This window comes from Talpa occidentalis, unplaced genomic scaffold (assembly GCF_014898055.3).
Source record: "Talpa occidentalis isolate TD23 unplaced genomic scaffold, MPIMG_talOcc4v2.1 talOcc4.3, whole genome shotgun sequence".
Lineage (NCBI taxonomy): Eukaryota > Metazoa > Chordata > Mammalia > Eulipotyphla > Talpidae > Talpa > Talpa occidentalis.
The window spans coordinates 106,761,131-106,786,167 of NW_023603184.1; the positions used below are offsets into that span (position 1 = coordinate 106,761,131).

General features: G+C 34.2%; 1 protein-coding gene across 1 annotated transcript in view; it reads left to right on the forward strand.

The window, feature by feature from the left end:
- The window catches only part of AGPS (alkylglycerone phosphate synthase), a 102,136-nt gene that overhangs the window by 5,985 nt on the left and 71,114 nt on the right, over positions 1 to 25,037 (forward strand). The window contains exons 2-5 of the mRNA XM_037523609.1: positions 17,345 to 17,434; positions 19,689 to 19,779; positions 21,735 to 21,855; positions 21,950 to 22,024. Of these exons, the coding sequence (XP_037379506.1) occupies positions 17,345 to 17,434; positions 19,689 to 19,779; positions 21,735 to 21,855; positions 21,950 to 22,024 (377 nt within the window). The remainder of the gene's footprint in view (positions 1 to 17,344; positions 17,435 to 19,688; positions 19,780 to 21,734; positions 21,856 to 21,949; positions 22,025 to 25,037) is intronic.

Below are 25,037 nucleotides of genomic sequence, written 5' to 3' on the forward strand. Positions count from 1 at the left end.
TACTTACCCTGAATTAGAATTAGATACAGGTAATGCTGGATCACAGCTGCCTGTCTGCGAGTACATAACCAGCTCCTCTAAGCTGCATACATGGCACTGCAAGATTAGAGCATAACCTTTCTGTAGGATACAGATTTCTAAAGAGAGAGGAAGGGCTGCCGCATCATTTAGTGCCATGTCTCAAAATTCACTAACTAGGTAAATCCCTCCTTCCTTGAGAAAGAATGCGTGTGAGGGTTGGGGAGAGCCCAGGACTATTACTCTTGCTGAAGGCCCTCCACATTGGAAACTGGAGGCCAGAGAATGGAGGTATTGCTGCAATGTTTTTGGAGAAATTAAGGGATAAGACTGCAAATCTATGGTAGGTAAAGTCCTCCACCTGCCTCATTACCATGTGTTATCCCCATTGCCTGCTGAGTATATTACTTGTTTTCACAGTTTCCTTGGGAGGGCAGTTAAGGTCTTCATCAGCCTTTCTCGGCCTCTCTTTCATTTCCTTGATATCTTCTATGTACCTTCTATGTGCTTGTGCTACTGACTAGAATGATTGTTATTCCCAGAACATGCTCTTCCTTCTCTTCCTTTGATACGTGCTTCTCAAAGTGTAGTATATGCAGCACTGATGGTCCTGAGTTAATCTACAGTGGTACATGGATTAAAAACTTACTTGAATAGTTATAAATATTTGTATATATTTACTATTTTTATTAAACTTTACTGAACTATTACATAATTTATTATAAAAGTAGGTACACAAATCATAAGTTTATAGCTTATTGCTTTTCTTAAGTGAACATTCATTTGGTGTTTAGTTAAGAAACATCACTACTGGTACCCAAAGGCCCCCTTCATACTCCTTTCCAGTGCTTCTTCCCACCAAGATAACTGTCTTGATTTCTAGCACCATAGTTTGGATGTACCTGTTTGTATGTATGTATATTATGTTGGTTTGCAGCAGTGAATGTGGTAGAAGTAGAGGATCACACCTCTTCAGATGTGTGTTACCACACCACAGCCACCACCAAAGCACCCATAATGCTCCACCACAGCCCACTGGGTCCCTGCCACCTTTGCTCACCCCCTCTTTTATCTCCCCCTCTGCTTCCCTCAGTTCTACAGCCCGATTTCGAGGGTTGGCTTTGATTTAGTTTGTCTGATCCTTTGTTTTGGTTCTGTATGTTCCACAGATGCGTTAAATCATCTGGTGTTTGTCTTTATCCTGCTGACTTATTTCACTTAGCATCATCCCCTCCACTTCCTGGATTTCTTTTGAAACTTATATAAATGAAATTTTATAATGGAATCATGCAGTGTGTACTTGTTTGTGTCTGGCTTCTTTCCCTCTGTATCATGTATGTGATATTCAGTCAGATGGTGGCTAGTTGTATTTTGTTTGTCCTCAGGTGAATAGTACAGTAGTTTCTCACTTAACACTGTCCACAGGTTCTTTGAAACAGACTTTAAGTGAAACATCTATAACGAAAACAGTTGTACCGTAGGTTAATTGATATAAACAAGAGTTAAGTTTCTGTAGCATTTTTTTTTTTTTAAAAGATTTATTTATTTATTCATACAAGCACTGGGTACAGTCAGAAGCGCGGGAGGGTGAGGGAATTCACCAGAGCCAGAGCGGGGAACAGAACAGGCAGAGTGACGAAGTACACTGCTGAGGGGAGCAGTGGGCTGCAGGAGAGGTCTGCGCGCCATGTGGGGCCCTTGCCCAGCAGGCGGGGATCGAACCGGCGCTGCAGAGGCTGCGGGCAGCTTCGCAACCCAGCGCTCAACCACTGCGCCACGGGGAGGCCCCTCTGTAGCATATTTCTGGCCATAAAAACATTACCAAACTTCTATGTAAAGACCCAGAACACTTCTAATATTAACCAGTCCTTTGTAATCATGCATTTATTCTTCATTTTCTAACCTGCCTATTCCAGTTTGAGTGTTGGTGGCTAGAGCTTATCCCAGCAGTTCAGGATGCAAGGGGACACCCTTCCATTGCAGGACTCTCTCTCTCTCTGTCTCTCTCTCTCTCCTCTCTCTCCCCCCTCTCTCTCTCTCTCTCTCTCTCTCTCTCTCTCTCATCAGAGTTCACAGAAAAAACTCCACATACTCGCCCTTGTGGGGAATTTTTTTTTCCTTGTCAGCCCATAACAAAACTATGTTGAACACAAATTGTTGCCAATGTGCTGTATTCTCTTTGAGTGAACATACAACACAGTTATCCATTCTGTTACTAATGAAGGACATTTAGATGTTTGCTAATTTTAGGTTTAAATATTATTTTTAATATGAACTACATAGTAAGCAGTGTTTTTACAGATACTATTGCATGAGATTAGACTAAAATAATTAATAATGTTTAATGTTTAATATGTTTCATTTTCTTAAGTGTATCAGTTGTATGAAATGATAAAATACTCTTAGGTACTAAATCATTCTTATAAATATATTAAATCAGATTTGTAAATACAGTGACCTTAAAGTCTTTGCAATGTCCAAATGTTGTTTATGAATATGTAAAATTTCAGCTTAAAATCATAAGTTAAAATCTGTTACTCAGTTACACATTTTAAGTTTGTTGCAAGTCAGTCATTTTTACAGGCCAGAGTCTCTTAAATTTTGTAAGTATACAGAAGATCAATTTTTGCATAGCTTTTCTGAAACAAACACTGACATCTGACTCTTTTCTGTCAAATGTTGTATATTTACTTCTAGATCTTTCTATAGTTGAAATATGCCCTCTCACTAGTGACTGCTGTTACCACTCAAGGTAATTGGTTACTTCTGACAAGAGAATTTTGCCGCTCTGATGAGATTTGAAATTTATAATAATTCTTAACCATCTTTTAAACTTCACCGTGATGCTAAGGCATGCATTTCAGTAGGAACTGTACTTCAAATTTTGCATTTTGCATTTTGATCTTTTCCCAAACTAGCTATATATGATAAGATACTCTCTGGTGATGTAGGGCAGATGCAGTGAGTTGCAGTTCCCAGTCAGTCACTCTGTCACGTGGATAAAACTGATTTTTTTTTTTAAGACTTTATTTATTTATACAAGAACTGGGGTACAGGTCAGAGGCACAGGAGGGTGAGAGAATTCACCAGAGAGAGAGTGGGTTGCAGAACAGGCAGATGGACTGAGGACACTGCTGAGGGGAGCAGCGGGCGAGACAGGAGAGATCTGGGTTTCTCCCTGGCCTTCCCGGAAGCAAACCCGTGCTGCAGAGGCTGCGGACAGCTTCACAGCGCAGTATTCAACCAGCTGCGCCACCAGGGAGGCCCACAACTGGTATCTTTAGACTATTTTTCACTTTCAGCGTGGTAATCAACAAATTACATGAGATAATCACTTATTTTAAAATAGGTTTTGTGTTAGATGACTTTACACAGCTGTTAGATAGTGTGAGTGTCCTGAGCACATTTAAGGTAGGCTAGACTAAGCAGTGATAGTTGGTAGGTCAGGGGTATCAAATGCATATTGTCTTATAGAGGGTTTATTTGGAAGAAATCTCATCTTAAGTCAAGGAAGATCTATATTTATTGTATGTTTCAGTTGGCCCTGTCAGCATATTTGAAGTTATGAAACCAGTGGTTTGGGCCAGAATGTTGACCAAATTCTTGTCAACAAGCTCAGAGAGTCTCCAGACTCTATTTATAGTTGCCACCTTAGCAACCTCATACCATCAGGTGGAGAACATTCACTCACCCCAGGACCTTCTGGTCAAGTAATACAAATGATCTAATTCATTATAGGCACAGAAGTTTGCAACTCCCACTCAGATTCATTAGTGGTTGAATTTTGCATTTCTTCTGAAGGTATTTGAACTTTGCAGGAATTCAGCACCAGGGATTTTAAAATGATACCCATTTGAATTCCACTCTGCTTGTCAAGTCAGCTTTTATATGTCAGCACTCTCCAGGAAACTAGTCTATGATGATGGAAATGTTCTGCAGTCTGTGCTGTGCAACATACTAGCCACAAGCCATAAGTGATCACTAAACTCTTAAATATGGCTAGTGTGACCGATAGGCCAAATTTTATATTTTACTTAAATTTAAATAGGCACCTCTTGCTATTGATACCACACAACTATAGATTGAAACCTAACTCGTTCTCCTTTCTTATTCCCAAGTGAGGTTACTTTTCTGGGATTTCTTCTCTTACTATTAGCACTCGTCCCATAATCACATTCTTCAGTCCTTCCTCTTGAACATCTTTTTCTTCTTGTAAGATTAAATGCTGTTTTGAATTAGTTTATTTAATATAATGAATTCTTCAGTTACTCTGCTGCTCTTCCATATGTTGATCTCATCTCAGCTTTACAGCCACCCATTTCACACATGAGTAAATTAAGTTCATAAAAACTTGCTAGAATATAGTCACGGCTAGCTAGTAAGTAATAGAGCTTAGATTAGAATCCAGATTTTTTATCTAAAATTTACAACTTTTTTCTATACTGTTATCACCAAGTCCTGTTCATTTTTCCTCCACAACCTTTTTCACATTCATTTTGTGCATTAAATAGGTGTTTATCGGTTACTTGTGTTCGTGTTCTTGTGCTTGACTTATATCAGTGAACAAAATGGACAAAGATCTGTGCATTCATGGAATTGACATTCTGATGGGTGAAATGGCTAACTATGCATATAAGCAAATAAGTCATTAATTATGTTAGAAGGCGATAAGTGCTATGGGGAAAAGAAAAAGTGGAGCAGAATAAGAAGGTAGTATTCATTTTAAATAGACTGACACTGGAGATCATGGTATTTGAACAAATGTTCAAATATGAGATGAGAGAGTTTAGCTATATGGATATCTAGTTGAATGAGTGTTCCAGGCAGAGGAATAGTGTGTGCACAAACTCTAAGGGGAGGTGCGCATATAGAATGTGAGGAGATTAATGAGGACACTAGTTGAACTAGGATCAGTTCATATCCCTCTCCCTGCCCCACCACCACCACTGTTAAAACTTTATACCTTTATAACTCAGCTTCTAATTTATCTGTCTGTTCTGTTTTAGACCATGGTTTCTTATTCATGCCACACTTTTTAGCTTACACACCTTTCTTGGTGTCATCATCTGGATAGCCTTGCTTGTTTGAAATCTGGTTTTAGGGTCTATTGTTTTGAGGAACTTCTCATTTTATTTTAGAGAATTGGTGGGACGGGGCGTTGGTTTATTGTGTTACCTCTTCCTCTTGATTTTTCATATATGAACATAATTCTAAAATTATATGTTAATGTAATATCTAGACATGAAGCCTTTAATTCATTTAAATTAGCTACTCCCACCATCTGGTTTCATGTGCTTGAAACCTCATCTACCCAAGTTTGTTGGCAATTTATTCAGTTTTTTCTATGTGCTAAGTACTGGAGGATTAGCACAGTTTTTGCCTTCTAGTATGTGGAGCTCTGCTAAGGAAGACTGGTGCTGTCTTCTGTTACTGCAAGGTGCTAAGTGCAGTGACAACAGTATGGGAGGCGAATGGTTATTACAGCAATGGAAGGACAGCTTCATTTGAAAGAAACACATCAGAAGGGTTGAGAGAGTAGTTTTCTGTATCAAGATGTTACACAAAATTTCTTAAATCTGAAGGCAGAAACAGTGATAAGAACAATTGGGTTAGAGTAGAATCGAAAGAATTAGAGAGGGAGAATATGGACAATATAAGTTTATAAAATGGTATGGCAGTTGGCTGTGTATTGATGGGGTTCTTCACCTATCTGGATCTTTTAGAAATTTTTTTCTGCTAGCAGTAGAATATGTGGTAGTTATTTTACAGTTATAAAAGATGGAGAGATAAATAGTTCTGAAATGTTTTATATTTTTGTTGCAGAAAAAATAGAGAATAGTAGACAAAAAATATGAAGAAAAGTGTCCAAACTAATTAAGAGGTAACACCTGTTACATCTTGGTAGATATGATGTGTGGAAAGTCATGCAGTAATAATGTCTGGAAACCACCATTTTTCCTTACGATTTGTATATAGCTTTCTAGTCAGGAAATAGTAATGGCTAACATGTTCTTTAGTGACTCAAACTAGAATCACATTCTATTTGTTTCCAATTTTTCTCTATTATAAAGAATGCTATGGTAAACTTTTTACAATTAAGTTCTTAAAATTTTTCTTAAGACAAATTAAAAAAAGACTTAAGTTGGTCAAAGAGCATTGGAATACACCATTCATTCATCTCAGGGGGTTGAGGCAGGAATAAAAGAGTTGCTTGTTCGGATTTGTCACCAAGAAGAAAGATTTGAAAATGATTGGAATCTGAGGAGGAAGACATCACTGTGTACAGATTGATATTTTTATAACTTAAGCAATAGCTTTCTAGAAATTCAGGTGAAAAGAAATTAGATGTTTTGACCTGAGTTGTAAAGGGGAAACCAACATATGGTCACAGGATGTCCAGGAAACAGTGCATAACCCTGCCTGAGGTGTTAAGGAGGGAGAGCTGAAGCAATAGCTTAAATGTGCCAATTTAAACAACTTGCTATTATGAGTAATTGATGTACATTACATGCTTATTCACATGACTCGACTTCTACTACTTGCTATCTCCTACTTACTAAAGGGGCAAATCCCTTTATATGGGGTGTTGCATTTTATGGCTTATAGTTCAGCAGTTTTTTTTTCTTTCCAACATATTATTTTGATAAATATATATAGTGCATTTGAATTTTATAATAAACACATTTATCAACTTACCTAGATTCTACCATTAACATTTTACTGTTATTGCTTATGGCATATCTATTATTCTGTTCTCTCCATTCAGCATTAGTCTATTTTTGATGCATTTTAAGGAAAATCAGTAGCTTCATTTTTGAACTAAAATTTCCTGTATTAGCTTTTAGTCACTATTGGGAGAACTTTTGAGTTAATATTTTTCACTCTTGGAGCTCCATTTTCATATTTTTTTAAATTTAAATTTTATTTTTATATTCCCCATACAATTACAACCCCCTTATTTTGATCCCAAGCCCTCCTTTCCCTGCTCCCCACCCCCCCATAGAGTGTCTCTGGTTCATAGTTGTTTGTTGATTTTGATATTTTCTTTCTTATAGTTACTCTTTTTCCTGGTCCCTTATTTAAGTTTTCTAGATTCCTGCTATGAGTGAGACCATCCGGTGTTTTTCTTTTTCTTTCTGGCTTATTTCGCTGAGCATGATCCCTTCCAGCACCATCCATGTTGCTGCAAATTGCATGTGTTTATCTTTTTTGAATGCTGAGTAATATTCCATGGTGTATATGTACCACATCTTCTTGATCCAGTCATCTATTTTTGGGCATTTGGGTTGTTTCCAAAGCTTAGCTATTGTGAATAGTGCAGGTGCTCTATAAATATAGGGGTGCAGGTGCTCTTTGGAATTGATGTTTCTGTGTCCTTTGGGTAAATACCTAGGAGTGGAATTGCTGGATCATATGGAAGCTCTATGTTTAGTAGGGCAAGAAATCGCCACACAGCTCTCCATAGTGGTTGGACCAGTTTGCACTCCCACCAGCAGTGCAGGAGAATTCCTTTTTCTCCACACCCTCGCCAACATTTGTTGTTGCTAGTTTTTTTAATATGTGCCATTCTCACTGGTGTAAGATGGTATCTCATTGTAGTTTTGATTTGCACTTCCCTGATTACAAGTGATGTTGAACATTTTTTCATATGCCTGTTGGCCATTTGCATTTCCTCTTCAGAGAAGTTTCTTTTTAGCTCTTCTGCCCATTTTTTGACTGGATTATTTTCTTTGTTGTTGTTGAGTCTCATCAGCTCTTTGTAGATTTTTGTGCTCAGTCCTTTATCATTAGTGTTGTGTGCAAAAATGTTCTCCCAGTTGGTGGGGTTTCTCTTTGTTTTTGTTTTTGTCTCTTTTGCTGTGCAGAAGCTCTTTAATTTGATGTAGTCCCAGCTGTTTATCTTTGCCTTCACTATCACTGCTTTGGGTGATGTGTCTGTAAAGATGTCTTTGATGTGCATATCATGGAGTGTTTCACCTATATTTCCTTCTATGTATTTTATGGTTTCAGGTCTTATGTCTAGTTCTTTAATCCATTTTGAGTTGGTTTTTGTGCATGGTGTTAGGTAGTAGTCAAGCTTCATTCTTTTGCATGTAGCGACCCAGTTTTCCCAGCACCATTTATTGAACAAACTTTCTTTGCTCCAATACATATTCTTTGCTCCTTTGTCAAAGATTAGTTGACCATAAATCTGTGGGTTTATTTCTGGATTTTCTATACAATTCCATTGGTCTGTGTGTCTGTTCTTGTTCCAGTACCATGCAGTTTTGATGATTATGGCTTTGTAGTATAGTTTGAAGTCTGGGAGTGTGATGCCTCCATTCCCTTCTTTTTGTGACTTCTTGTGACTCTTTTGCCTCTGCTTGATTATTGAATTTCTACCATTTTACAAAGCAATCTAAGTTTAGATACCAACACAGCAAAGCCCTCTCTCAGCTAGAAATGACCAACACTACTTTCTCTGAGTTCTTGTAATACTTTGTACTCCTTGTGTGGCAGTTGGTGAATATTGAAATGATAGCTCGGTAGCTCAGGAGCATTGGAGCCAGAGACTAAGACTTAAGTCCTGGCTATATCATATACTGTGTGTGACCCTGGACAAGTTACTGAATCTTTCTTAACCTGTTTTCTCATGTTTTAATAAATAGGGGTAATAACAGGATTAATGAGAAGGACATGAAATAATGACTGTAGATCCCTTAATTTTATAGTATTATGCAATGCTATTATTACTGCATTAAACTGTATAGAAAGGAGTAATAAGAATCCAGTGCTGAAATAGTGTCTGAAGGTGGAAGTATAGCAATATGTAGACCTTGGAATTTTAATAGCAAAAACGGATTTTCTAATAAATATCACCTTGTGCATTAGGGCGGAAAAGGAAGAACCCAAAGAGTAAAGAGAGCATTGGCAATTTCTCCTACTTGGGGGTAGAATGATTGTCACTTTCACACACAAAATGGCACTATTGTGCTATTGATATTTCTCATTTGCAACTCTTCTGGGTGGCTCTTAAGAGTCACAGTTCCCTGGTGCCTTTACTTGCTTTGTGGCCTTGGTAACCACCCACATTTAAATATGAAAAAATATGTGCTAAAGACAAATTATTTAATAAGTTTGAATTTTTATGCAAACTGCTAACATGTATCAACTAGGAAAAGCTCCATAACAGGTCAGCTTCCCTGAAACTTGGATCAGAAAATATCTCTTTCCTCTCCAGGATATTCCTTTGTAAAATTTGGTTTTAGAACTATGCTATATCCAGACATATAACCAAATCTCCTGTTATTCTTTCTTCTTGGTGAATATGTCACTTTGTCCTGTTATTTTGTTGTAAAATTCTATTCAGGTTCATCATCTGTAGTTCAGAGAGTTTAAAGTTTTTCCCTTTATATTTGGATAAAATTTGGGTCAACGCAACTTGATTTTAAATAATTTATATTATGGTTTGTATCCCTTTATGTCTGTTAGACAGATGAAACCTCTGCTGTCAGCTTTTCCTCTGGTCTTATGGTAGTGTTTACTTATGTGTGTTCTATGGATGGCCTGTGTCAGAATTTTCTGTGGGTGCTTGCTTAAGATATACATTCTGAGATCCATTGTTGGAGATTCTAATTATTGGCTAGGTATAGAATGATATCCAGGATGCTTTTATAAAATGAGTACCCCAGTCATAAAATGATTTATACTTCCCAAAACTTTGGAAACCACTGTTGTTAGGTTTGGGTTCTGATTTAAAATTTTTTTCTTCCCCCACATTTTGTGGGGTTCATTTCTCCTCCTCTGATTTGCTAGAAGCAAATGTAATAATTCCAGTTACTTGTCATTTAAAATAAAAGGGGCTGCTGCTTATTATTATTAAATAAAAAATGTATATTGCAGGAATATTATGTATATCAAGCAGATACAGACTTAAATCTTGGACTGTCTTATTTCCTGGAGGACAGCTAAGAAAGGCAATTCAGAGGCTTTGCTTTTGTGGTAAAATGATACACAGATTTTTGAAGCCATTCATATTTTCTTTTTTCAGTTTTATAGTTTTTGCAGAAATGCAAGACTGTACTAGAAGTGACCCTGGGTCCCTTACAGATTGGTCAGTATAATAAGCTTGTACCATAAATTCCTCTTGTAATTACTGGCAAGCAGAGAGGAGCAATGAAAGTGAATTAGCATTTTCCCAGTTGATGATCAAGAAAGTCTAGAATTGGTTACCTAAATTGCCATATTGATTAAATTACAAATGGCCAGTGAAGAGAACAAACCATGTAATTTAAAGTATAGTCCAGGAAGCATAAGTGATCAGGGGAAATATGTACCTTTGTCTTTTTTGTCCTTTGCTAAGACAACTCCCTGATACTGGTTTGTGTTGTTCTCCTCATTCTTTAGACCAACAGGTTAAGGTCTAACTGATAGGATGGTAGTACCTTTCCAGACCTTCAGAATGGCAGGTACCAAGCATGTGTGGTTGTGGCTTTGTGCACATGCATACAGACCTGTCTAGCAAAAATATCTGTGACATGTGCTCCTACAAGTGTAAATGACTAATAACCTCTATTTCCATTTTCAAAAAGATCATTCAAACAGTAATGGATTTCTAACTGATAGAATTGGATAGTATGTAAATGTAGGAGACATTTGGAGGTGAGGGAAGGTATCCCAGGAGCCTGTATTGAACAGTGAGTGCCACATTATTATGCTAAGGGGTAAAACAACCTTGACTTATTTGCTCCAGTCTCCTCCCCTTTTTCACTTCTTTATGTCTGTCTGTAAGATATATAAAGTATATGTATAAGATAAATAACAGTGTATCCCTTTTATTTCATTCATTAATTCCTAGCAAAAGATACAGAAATTGGATGTTAGGGATACAGTTTTTGATTCATATTTTCTTTAAAGTGCCTTTTTTTTTTTGCCAACTATGCAAAGTTGACTGTAGGAAATGAAATATATATTTGATTTGGTGTATATGTGAAGCTGAGTTCTTAATGGAATTCTATTCATTAAAACAAAACTTGTAGAGATTGCTGAGAAGGCCAACAGCAGGATTCATAACAAATCATCATGAAATTTCTGTATATATGTGAAACAAATAATTGTTTTCTTGAAACAGAGGGAAACTGCACAGAGAATCAAGGGTTGAGCAGCCTATTTACTTCAGAATCTGAGTTGTAAACATATATGGCATTTGTCTATGAACAAATTCAAGACCGCTCCTTTACTTTCCATTTTTAATTCCTAATCCCAGTTGCTCCCTCTCATGGGCATCCATGAATGTTCTTAAACATGTTATTTATAAAATACGCAGTGTTATTTGGTATGGTCTTTATTTACTTATTTATTTAAAAAAAATCCTTGTTTATTTTTTAATTTGCTTAAATGGTTTTACCCTATATATCTTAATATTCCTCCTTTTGTGTTCACCAGTTTAAAAAGTATGTTTGTTTCTCTACGTACGTACCTACCTACCCACCTTACGACTTCTGATTGCTTCATGGTATTTCACAGATTTTATTTGCCTCTTATTCATTTCTCTAATGATGCCTTCAGCTACTCTTTCAGTGATCCATGCTGTAAGGATCAAACATATTCCTTAATGGAAGGGGGTGTAAATTTATCCTGAATATATTCTCAGGAGTTGTAAAACTAAACTGGTGTGCATATGGGTCTCTCTTCTCCATATTTTTTCTAATAACTTTCTTTGTCACAAATCTTACATTTAATTCATTTTGTGCTGTCACATTTGGGAAAAAATTAGAAAGTTGATAAATAATTTCCTATATTTAATGGCCAAATTTTTGTTATGGCAACTAGAGCTTTAAAACTTTTCATGGGAATGTTAAAAGAAGATTGAAATTCATGTCAAAGTTTAAATGTCCTACATGATATTGTCCATGTTTCACAAGAAGTCTCTTTGTGAAGAGGGTAGGAATATAACTTAGTTGACTTGTCCAGAAACCTGATCATGTTAGGGTCCCAGAGTCAATCATGTTAAGGTAATCTAACCCATTTAATCGCCCTTGTTAATGGATAAAGTTAACTAGAATGTCAATAAACTAATTCATGTTGAAAAAAATAATGCCTTCAGGTCATTTCAGTTAGTAACCTTTTCTCTGTAGGAAATTAAGTATAATCAGAAGATTATTTGGGATTTAGAATTAATGTTCTATAGTTTTTGCCCCTCATTAGGGCTTTGTATTTCTAATGGGAACTCAGCTTCAATTTTTTTTCAAGAAAAGTAAATAGTTTACTAATACTTCTTATTTTTTAAATTGAGATATAATTGACACATAACATATTTCAGGCTTACACCATGATTTGGTATTTGTATATATTGTGAAATGATTTTCAAGATAAGTCTAGTTAGCATCCATCACTATACATAGTTTTTTTTCTTGTAATGACAGCTTTTAAGATCTCAGCAACTTTCAGATACGCAATAGTGTATTACTGAATATGTTAATACTTTAACTTTGGAGGAGGACATATGACCATTCTGGTATTTTTCATCATTGCCCATTAAAACAATGTTGCCAGTTATTTAGCACCTCTTTCTGCTGGACACTACCAGCAATTCTACACACTTTAGCTTTACTCTCCAAAAAAAGTATGAAATAGGCATTATTTAAATTTCTTTTTTATTTTTTATTTTTTTTTATTTATTATTTTTTTTTAAATGTCAGAGGCTTGTTTATTTTATTTTTTTAAATAGAGGCATGTTTTATTTATTTATTTATTTGTTTGTTTTGTTTGTACATGCACTGGGTACAGTCAGAAGCGCAGGAGGGTGAGAGAATTCACCAGAGCCAGAGCAGGGAGCAGAGCAGGCAGAAGGACCGAAGTACACTGCTGAGGGGAGCAGCGGGCGGCAGGAGAGGTCTGCGCGCCATGTGGGACCCTCCTCCGGTGGCCGGGGAGCAGCCGGGGATTGAACCAGCGCCGCAGAGGCCTCGGGCAGCTTCGCAACCCAGGGCTCTACCGCTGCACCACCGGGGAGGCCCTAAATTTCTTTTTTAAATGAAGCCAGTGAGAATATTATTTCATGTATAGGAATTTTTGCAGTGTATTTTTTTTTTTTCAGGGATATATGTTTCATTGATCAACTCTTGGTCTTTTTCTCATCACTTTTATTTTTTACTTTTATTTTTCACTAGGTTATCTGTGTCTTGCTATAGTTAAGTATACAGTCTTTACAGTAAGGATTTTAATTGGCACACACAAAAAATCCTTGAAGGATTTTATTTTTAACTTCTACTTATTGTATTATATATGGAATTAATTTGAATTTAAGTGATACTGAGCTTGGTTAATTAGAAATCCAACATCAGGAGTTAAGTAGCATACTTCAGTTTTTGTTTTTCAAAAAATACGAGATCACATAATCTTTTTATGTGATTGTTTAAGTTGGAAAAGATAAATTGGTTTTCATCTGAACTGAGTAGTAAATTAGATTATAACTTCAGTTATTGGATTTATATTGGAAAAAATTCTTTTATTTTAGCTATCAGCTAGCAGAACTTTTTGTTGTTAACCAAAAAAATTAAGTTAAAATATTTTCTTTTTCTTATCTTCTAATGAAAAATGATATGATTAGAAATAATAATAGATGGGGGAGGGGTCAGGGGATGGGGAAGAAGAGGATAGATAGGACTTGGCGCTAGAAGTTTGGTGGAGGGTCAGTGAAGCATGTACACATATAGTTATGCAAATGATGGACAAATTAATAGTAATAATTAGATAGTAATGGTAGAAAACCATGCTTTTATGTATCAGGCTGCTTGCAGTTTATTACAATTAGAGGAATAGTAACCTGACTATTTATGTATGTGGGGACTTAAATAGGAAATTTTCCCTTTTCATCCTTAGGAAATTTTTCCTAAGCTTAAATATTTCAGTTAAAAGTTAGGCAAACAGCACTGAGTACAGAATACTGAATATGTATATCATAGTAGACTACTGCCACCTTGTGTATATGTGATGCTGTTTTGTTTCCATTTTCTTTTGTTCTGTGCCTTTTCACCATATGGTACTATAGATAGTACTATAGATGGATGTGTAAATGTGTGAAACATTTGTTTTATTTTGTTCCTATAGTAAAATCAAGCCAACTTTTCTTTTTCTTAACAAGGTTGGGGTTCTTTATTTTGAAGACATTACATTTGGTGTAGTTAACTATAAGAACTGGGCAATTTGAGAGATCAGTGTGATTTGTTGAACTCTGGGGTTAGTTGAGAATTGAACCGTTTTAGTTGAATCTTATGGAAAGTTGCTGGTTCTTTGACCTTTCTTCATATCACTGTTTGCCATGCTTTGGATCATTATTCTGAATGGCAGAATTCATAACACTGTTGATAAAGGAAGGGCATTGGGCCTACTCACATAACCATTTTCCTTGATTTTTAAATGTTTTTCCTATTTATTGAGTCAGAAGAATGACTGTAATAATAAAATGTAATTGTGCTTTGAAAAATATTGATGTGATGTAAAAAGTATTCCTTTAATCATTTTTGTTACCTGAGGGCATGATTTAGTAAACATTACTCAAGTGAGATGTTACCTGTCTAAAGAAGAATTACAAGTTTGCTTACTGATGCTAGCATTCTAGCTTACTTTCTTCATCTGGAAAATAAATAGTTGAACTGGATAGTTTCTAGTGAAATTTTAGGCTTTACAACTTTATGACCCTGTAAAGTTTTACTCTGATTTTTAAAATGTTAATGCTGTAATGCTCTTCAATTTACTTTATTTATTTTTATCTTTTATATATGAAGTTTTTTTTTTAAAGGGTTAATGTAATCACGTAGTTGTGTTTAACTATCACATAGTAAATTAGTCATTTGAGGAAATACATTTGTATTGAAGTTTAAAACCAGAAACCAAAGAAATTTGGCTGCTTTTAATTTAACTCATGTGATACTTGAAGATATCAGAAGATTGGTTTTGGGTTGACCTAGATTTTAATTATACACTAGCAGAGCAACATAATTCTTTATTTGGGGCCACAAACACATTCCAAATGCCTATAGTGCAACGTCTGGGAAGACTCCAAAAGTTGGTATAAATGTAGTAAAGGCCTTTTCATAGATTGAAATGAAAATGGAGAAAAGGCTACATTATCCTACATTTGAAAACTTGAAGTTCTTTAGGATAGTACCCAACTGGAATTTTTTTTTTTTTCCCTGCTTCTCTGCTCTCTGCTTTTCTTGTGGTTCTTGCTTTCTTTGCTTCAGTCAGGTTTAACATTTTACTTTGGAAACCGGGGAATACTTTTTGAAAATTCTAAGCAGAATCTTAAGGAAAATAATCTATGTTCAGCTTTGTAAACATACCAAATTTGTACTGAAATAATTTCCCAGTGTCTGGTGGTTGTAATGATAAAGCAAGGTGATCATAGTGGCATTTTTACTTTTTTTTTTTTTTTAATTTTGCACACATGGTTTTATTTCATCTTTTAAACAACCGTTGTCAAAGAACATTTGCACCAGGCCAGTTAAAATAGCTGTAGGGTAGGTAAAGTATCAGGCTTTTCTGCTCTCCCGCCATTAGGATTGATGATGGATCCCTGCAGTCCTGAAATACCAAACTGCTATTTTATAGAGAATCTATGACAGTGAATTAAGCATTCATGGATGAATGCTTAAATTCACTAATTTTTCATTTCACGTAGGAAAAGTAATGTACTTATTGTGAAACAAAGATTATTAAAATATACATGTTGCCTTTCTAATGTAAACTATTATGGAAATAAAATATTAAGCTATACTTCATAGGAGTGAAGTGAGTATAATTATGAAAAAAGCAAAGTGAATGATAACCTACTCTGTTTTTAAGAAGTGTAATATTAAAAAAAGATATCAATGGTGACATTAGTTATGCGGTTTTCTGTAGAGATTGTTCAGAAGCTCTCTTATAAAACCTCCTTATACAGGGAGGTAGTAATGGGAAATTAAAAGAAAATATTGGATTACAGTTTATAACAGGCTCCTACAAATCAAATCTGTGAGTTGATTGACACTTGAGATATTTTTGAACAGCTTAATTTTGCATAGGGACTCTAGTTTTTATTGATATCAGACTGATTTTAAAGAGAGCATTCATAATTTCTTTGTCCTAGTTTTATGTATAGTTGGAGATTTCAATATACAATTATCTGTATTTGGTTCAGTTGAATTGTGTTAATGTTCTACTTGTTTGAAAATCCTTTGAACTGGACAGTTATGATTGTAATAAAATTTTTCTTTCTATTGTCATTCTTGCTTGAGAATATCTTAATGAGTAGATAATTTTCTGTATAGAGAATAGGAATAGTTGCTTCAAGTATTTTCATCATGAACTGCATAAATAAATTTGCAATAAGAAGATTCACGATCAGTTTATTTCAGTACTCCATATATATTGGGCACCATTGCTAATACATGTAATAAATACTGACACAGCACTTCCGTGTGGTCGCTTATTGTGTTCTGCACAGGTCCAAATTCTATTCTTATGTAACTTATAAAGTTGAATGAGTTATGGATTTGATAAAGATGGTTTTTAAAACTGAGATGCTAGCACTTTGGAATTTAAAAATAGCATGTTACCTTGGAATACTGAAAACTGGCATAGTCATTACTTATGATACAGGGTTAAAGTTGAGATTAATGCATTTCTAGCTTACAATGAAGTTGAAGGATTTAAATTGTTTTTAAATCCAGCACTCAGATATTTAATGTATTTTATTAGAAGTATCTGCTAGTAGTATGTCACTACTACTTAGCCTGCTTTGTAAATTGGTCTTTTTTATCATAACAGAAGATTAATGCGATTTTTCTTTCTTTCTTTTTTTTTTTTTGTTTTGGTGGGACCCTCGCTGGCCGCCGAACCGGCGCTGCAGAGGCTGCTGGCAGCCTCGCAGCCCAGCGCTCAACCGCTGCGCCACCAGGGGAGGCCCAAATGTGATTTTTCTAATACATGAACAATTATTTTCTATTAAATACATGAACAACTATTTTCTATTAAGTGAATTCTGATTACAGTATCTTTCAGGCTATCCTAAAATGTAAACTGTATAACATGTACAAAATGAATCATTTATACTCTAAAGCATTTTTTTCTTTGTACTTTCTTTTTCCTTTGAATGCATAAAATTTAGTGGTTGTAGCCCTTTGTGAAGCAGGTGCTATTCATAGAGTGGTTCTATAGTTAGTAGTATTCACATACAGACATTGTGATATGTACTCATTTAAACTAATATCAGTGGGATAAAGTCTTTTAAATTGTTTGGAAAGTTAATGGTTTTGAGATGTTTAGCACAGGTCTCATTTTTATTTATTTTTCTTTTTATTAGGCAAGAAGTTATGAAATGGAATGGCTGGGGATATAGTGATTCCAAGTTCTTCTTAAATAAGAAAGGCCAACTTGAGTTGACTGGGAAAAGGTAACTGGTTTGTTTATTCTTTCTTTTGTTCCTTCTCCCCCTTCTATGCAAAAATTTAAACATAAATATTAAACATAACATTTAAATTATAAGTTTAAATAAAAAGAGAAACAAATACAATGATCTCTCTCAATTTAAAAGTAATCAACATTTTGCTGTAATTGCTTCTTTTCTGTGGAATTTAAAATTCTGGAGATATCAAATCACTTCTCAGTGTTTACAGATATATCCCTTAAAATTTCAGGTCCTAATATAACCAATCATATAACACCCAAACAACAGAATTTTATATTTGATTATCCAGGCCACATTCACATTTCCCCAATTGTCTCAAAAATGCTGTTCTGTAGATGGTTTGAATCAGGACCCAAACAATGCCTACAATCACCCAACCTCCAAATCTTCACACCATTGAAAGTACAGTAACTGTACTTTCATGTTTGAGAATTTGCTTTTGGGTATAAGTTGTTATGAAAGGTAAACAACTTTAGGTGTGTGTGAATCTAAGTAGTATTTTTAAAATTAGTTTTCTGAGATATATTAGGGAAGAAGTGATGAGAAAGATCAGTCATTTGTGTGATAACTTGCACTTTATAAAATCTTTGGTAATATATTAAGGATTCTAAAGTATGCTATTCCAGATGCAGACAAAATTATATAATGAGTTCTTGGTTTTAAGGAACAGTTGATCCTGCCATGGTTGGTGTTTGAGGTTTGACTGTTGAATTTTAATATAACTTTCATAAGGACAGTGAGTACAAATATGTAATAATTGAATGTTGACCCTAAAAAATAAGTAATTGAGACTAGGTTAAAAAATTGGAACAACTATGTTATGAACATGTTTCAGTATTGCACTTTGATTTAATATCTATTTGGCATTAGTGTTTGTAGGTTAATATTTTTTAATTGTAATGGTATGTCAGTGTATTGAAATATCAGCAAGAAAGTTTTCTTCATTTGAACATGAAGAGGTTATTTCTTTTTCTTTGCAACTCCATCATTCCATTTTTCTGAAACAAAACCTCAGGAGTACTAACCAGGATCTAAATAACTTTGATGAAGGTATAAAGTTGTACATTTGACATTTGCTTTTTAGTAGGAAAAATAAGAATATCTGTGATATTATCATAATCCTAAATTGACTGGGCAGCATATTGGTAGAGGATTAGTTGAGAAATTTTATAATTTGAGTAAAAGGGATTTCTGGCTAAAATTAAAGATACCAGTGTTCTAAGTATTGAACATTTTATGTTTTAAATAGATTGATGGCTAATATAGTAGAAACTTATTTATGTAGAGACTGACTTTTCAAAATCTTCTGGTGACAGGGGATGGGAGAATAATCTTACCTTAGAAAAACAGTTTCTTCTCTTCTCAGACACTGTCTTCATTTTCTTCTCTTTCTTTCTTTGGATCTTGAAGTTACAGCATTTCTGTTTCACAAGAAGTGGAGAATATTTACTTGTACTCCAGCACAGTGCCTTCAAAGCATTTACTGTCTTCTGTAGAGTACCAACTCTAGGTAGTGGTAGTTTATGTTGGAAGTATAGATATCTGAGACGATCAGTCACAGAAAAGATCACATGTACTTATACACTAGTGATTCTATTGGTTCAGAATCTGGTCCTTATTTTGGGTGTTCTGGCATTTGATTTGTCAGTTTTCCCAGATAGAACCAGGTTGTGGAGGTCCAATACATGTTCTACTCTTTGCAGATGCCTCGTTTTAGAAATTAAAAGCCCAGTAAATTAATTTATGGTTATATTATTCCTTTTCCTGTTTGTCGGACACTTGTTAATACCCTTCTGATGTTAAGATATGTGGAAAACAAAATTTGTATTTAAATATTGTGTGGAGGCATAAATTTAGAGCTAAGCATATCCAGTGGTCTTGGAATAGGAACACTGTATGTTTTCTGAATTTTTGTTTCCTTTTGGTGTACCAGCTGGGACTTTATCTCAGGCCAAAACTTATTTAAAAACAAACTCAAACTGAGAATTAGTGTAGTGCCATTTTCTTCCTCCAAGTGCATCACCCCGCTTTGGCTTTGTTGGCCTGCTTTGGGTCAGTCTGTATTGCCTTCGGATAGTGGGACTGTTTGTTTTGTTTTGATCCTGAATTTATAGTTATATGTGGGTGGGTTGACTTGATAGCAACTAGCAACTACTTGACCATTACTAGAAGCAGAATGTAGGATTTAAATTTAAATGAAAATACCTTGCTTTACTCTTTTACCTTCTTTTTATCTTAGGTACCCTCTTAGTGGCATGATTTTACCAACTTTTAGAGAATGGATCCAAAATACCCTTGGAGTAAATCTGGAGCATAAAACTACCTCTAAAGTAAGTGAATACAAATGACTACCAAAATGTTTAACTCTGTGTGTTTGCTTTTAAGCCTCAAATTAATTAAATTAACTAGGCGTAACCTTTGTTATTCATTATAGTTGTTTAATGCATTGTTACCTTTTTTATGTTTAAAAAAGTCTGCTAGTTACACTAGTTCCTTATTAGGTTTCCTAGGGGCACTTTTTTTTAGCACCACAGATCTAAATTCTAATCTCAAAATTTATCTGAAACTTACCTGGCAAATTTTTTATCCTCTCTGAACTTCATTTAGGGTATTAGTAAATTTCAAATAACTGAATTCTGTCAGCGTATTTTGTTACAAATACATGTTTTTATTATATAAGTTTTTTTGGTATGTAATAGACTGATAGTAATTAATTTAAATCTAGAGTAATGAAATTATTAATTACTAAATTATTGAATTGAATAAACCTAGAATTATTTAAAGTAAAAAGTAATATTACATTCAATGTCAAAACATTTAGGACTTTGAAGACATAAAAAATAAAAATTTGATGAGGGTGTGAGTGATAGAAAATTTAGAATTTTGCTTTGCTCATGTAGCTTTACTTTTCTGAAAGTGGGGTTAGAAAATTTTAAACTGTATATATATGAAACTAATGAAATAACTAACATTTCTTTATATTTGACTTATTTTTATGATAATTATAGTGTTATGGAATGGTATTCTCTGTATCCTTCTGACTGGATATAAATTCCATAAATGTAGTAGCTAAGACTTAACACTATCTCCTTTACTAGATGCAACATGTTATTAAAGACTATAGATATTCAGTGAGTACTTGCTAGATTTATTTATAAATCCGCTATTACATTTTATTGTAATTAAACTAGGCTAAACAACTATTTCATATCCTCCCAAATGAAATTTTTAGCTTTTCTTCGATCTTTCATTTCCTTCATTTTCTCTCTCTCAACTATTTGAAATCCTTTTTTTATTTTAATGTAATCCACATACGTATTCAGAAACAGCTACAGTTTTATATGTACTTTTTTTTGGTTAGTCATTTTTAATTTTTTATATCAACAAAATAATAAGAAAAATGTTTTTGGGATTTTTTTGATCACTTTCTTCCACTTACAAGGTAGATTCCTTCAGATGAATTTTTTTTTTCCTGTTTTAACGCACTTCTAGGGCCTAGAACAATGCCTAACTTACAATAGGCATGCACTAAATATTTATCATAAATCAAAGTATAATTTGATTATATGTAATTGAATATTAAATATAGAACCTTAATAATGACTTAAGCACTATACAATAGCACATATTTTTCTTTACATATCCTTACATTTCTTTTTTTTCCAAATTCTGTATCATAGCAATTTTTTTTAAGTAGAGTTGAATAACCTGCCATTTATAGAGCATTTCTTTTATACTAGGCATGATATTAGGTGCTAGTCAAAAAACAAAACAAAACTATAATTAATCTTGTGATAAATCTGATAGTTGTGTATTAATGGTGATAATCTTATTTAACAAATGAAGAAGCCCCAAGACACAGAAGTTGGGTGACTTATCCAGTGTCACATAGCTTCAGAGTTGAGGATTTATTTTCATGTTCTATTAGTTGGAATAACCATTAATGCAAGGAAATTGAGTAGCTTCCCCTGTCTTCTTAGTTTAAAATTGAAGATTTGAGACTTTACTTGTTCTTGATTGCAATCTTTAGAAATAAAATGTGGATCATAGAAGCAAGAGAGGAAGCTTAAGACTTTTATAACTTTTATCATAGAATGTGATTAACCAGGCCATTTATGATTTGTTACTGTCACAAAGCTGGTTTCCATACATATTACATGGTATTTTTTCTGTGTTTCTATCTATAGTTTGGATTTAAAAAAAATTTCATTTTATGGACACTTTCCTTAAAAGAGGTATTCAAAATTCATTTTCCAGAAATAAAGAAACCATTTTCTCCCCCCAGGCATCCTTAAATCCTAGTGATACACCTCCTTCTATAGTAAATGAAGATTTTCTCCATGACCTTAAAAAAACTAATATTTCATATTCACAAGAAGCAGTTGATCGAGTGTTCAGAGCTCATGGTAAGCAACTTTATATAAGTAACATTTATTTTTATTTTTAAATTTTCTATAATTTAAGATGGTTTTGCATTTTCTTTTTTAAACCACAAAACAGGTCATTGTCTTCATGAGATATTTTTGCTCAGGGAAGGAATGTTTCAGCGAATTCCTGATATAGTTTTATGGCCAAGTAAGTTTTTTCTCCCTTTGTATTATTAATTTAGTATTGGAAATAATACTTTTTAATATATGAGTTGTAAAAAATATAGGTAGCTGTATTTTTAGAATTTCCTAAAGGTCATAGAGTTTTTCTTGAGCTGATCATCCTGAACTATAGGATTTAATGATTGATTTTATTGTTGATGATTAAGTCCTCATTTAATTGATTTTCAAATTGTTATTAGTGAAGTATCATTGCATTGTAACACTATACAAGTTTAGGTGTGCATCAGTACAAATACATGTGTGTATTAAGTTCACCATTAAAAGTCCAGTTTTATCCTTCACTGTACAACTGATCTGTTTTACTGGATTAAACCACTCTCCTTCTGGTAACTGCTAATTCAATCTTATAGTCTCAAAGTTTATTATTGTTTTATTTAGTTCACTCATTTGTTTTATTTCTTTATGTACCACATATGAGTGAAATCATGTGGTGTTTGTCTCTCTCTGTTTGACTTATTTCATTTAACATAATACGCTCCAGATTTATCTGTGTTGTTACAAATGGCAGGATTTCATCTTTGTTAATAGTAGAGTACTATGCCACATCATCTTTATCCAGTCATTTATTGATGGGTACTTAACATTGTTTCCAACTGTTGGTTATTGTAAATAATGGTGCAATGAACATGGGAAAGTTTCATTGATCTTCTGATCCTTTTCCCTCTTCAAATTCTACATAATCTAATTAGTATATGGAACTATTTTTTAAAAAATTGGTTCATCCATGGTCTCTTAGCTTTTAGATGTGCTATTTCTAGTTTGCAGGGAGTATCTGTGGGAAAAATCATATTTTAATAAAGGGTAGGAGGGAGGTAACACACATAAGAGGAAAATCCAAGAGCATCTGTAGCTGAGATTAAATTGCTTTTCTGATACTTGTGATGTATACTTTTCTCTCTGTTTGGAAAAGTTATGGAATAAATCTTGTTGTTTCTGTTAGTGTAATACAGAAATTTAGCTATTCCTGGAGGAAAAAAATAGAAGAAATACTTTCGTTTTGCCTGCTTAAGATTTAAGGTAGTTTCATTCCATTTTTTTACTGGGAAAAAGGAATGCAAAACTGACCAATTTTTATTTCATATAGGAAAAACCTAATAGATTATCCTTTAATGTATCTTAAACACAACTTTCAAATGAACATTCTAGGTTTTTTTTCTTTGTGTGTCTGAATATTAAATTACTAAGAGATTACCATAATGGAGATATGTGATTTGCTTTAAGAAAATCAAATATTTTTAAAAATCTAGATTTATTAGGAAGCATATGAAGTTAGTCATTGCTCTAAAGTTTCTTTGCTTTATAAAATTCTCCTCCTTTAGTTAGTTCCCTCTTCAATTTGCCCTTCCTTTGTTTTTCCATCCCCATTTCCAATTTAGACCCTTAACAGTGAGAGGTTAATTTTTCTAAAATATTCCCTTTTACTATCTTGTACCATATCTCAACAATATTAATAGTCTTTTGTTGTGAATCATGTTTATAATTTTATTCTGTTGAATCTTCCATTATAAGAACTCGATAGAAATAGTTTCCCAACAGATTATTTCACTTAAGACTTTGTTTAAATTTAATGTAAATTTCCTATTGATGAAGTTCAAGTGTTTCTTTACATGAGGGCAAATTTCTGACAATGTCATTTTGACACCTTGTGGTATTCTAAGGAATGGAGGTGCTTGTTTGACCTTGTAGTTTGAATATATATGCCATATATATAATGCGTATGTACACACATCTTGGAAATCTACAGTTGTGGATATCTTTAAGTATGGTTGTCATCTGAATCTGAGTTTTGCATGTGGCTTTAATAGGATGTTATGGGCTTAAGAGTAAGAACTTGTAATATATATATAACTTGTGACGTGGAGTTACTTTTGAAGCAGACCTTTACATAGTGTGACCTTTACATAGTGTGAATATCTTTCTTTTTTTAAATTTTATATATTTTTTATATCATTCTTCAATTTTATACAGTGTATGCTTTCTCATCTGAGTTATATCCCCGTGGAATTCCCACCACCAATTCACCCATGTACCATCACCATAGTCCCTTGTACTCTTTCCCACCCCTATTTTGATCCTACTTCCCTTTCCCCCCCTATAGAATGTCTCTGGTTTATAGTTGCCTGTTGATTTTGATATTTACTTTATTATAATTACTTTTTCCCCCCCGATCCCTTATTTGGATCCTCTATATGCCTCCTAAAAGTGAAACCATCTGGTATTTTTCTTTTTCTTTCTGGCTTATTTCACTGAGCATGAGCCCTTCCAGCTCCATCCATGTTGCTGCAAATGGCATGAGTTTATCTTTTTTGATTGCTGAGTAATAGTCCATAGTGTATATGTACCACATCTTCTTGAATATCTCTATCTTTCATTTAGTTTGGACAAGTTAGTTAGTCACTCATACAGTGTTGTAAGTAGGTGTATAAAAATAAAGTCTTTAGAAGTAACATTTAAAAAATTATGCCACTTAATTAAATTTAGTAATTATGCATTATTTTCAGTGGTCTAAGTAATACAACTTTAGGCCTATAAAAATATATGCTTGTAACTTTTCTAGACTTTGAGGATAAGTAGTAAAACAATAAAAATCCCCTTTCTCAGGTGCCGTACAATCTAGTGAGGGGGAGGACAAGACAGTAGATAAATATATAATATATTGAGTGGGAATAACTGCTGTAAAGAAAAATAGGAAGCTAGGGCCTCCCTGGTGGTGCAGGGGTTAAAGTCTCTCAGTGCTATCAAACTATCACCAGCAGTGCCAGCCACTGCGGCATGAGTTTGATCCCTGGCCAGGGAACTAACACACATGGTGCAGCAGACCTCTCCTGTCTCGCCTGCTGCTCCTCTCAGCAGTGTATTTCAGTCAGTCTTCCTGTTCTACTCCCCACTCTGTCTTTGGTGAATCCTCTCACCCCCCCAGCACATCTGGCCTACACCCCAGTTCTTGTATGTATAAATAAATAAAATAAATCTTAAAA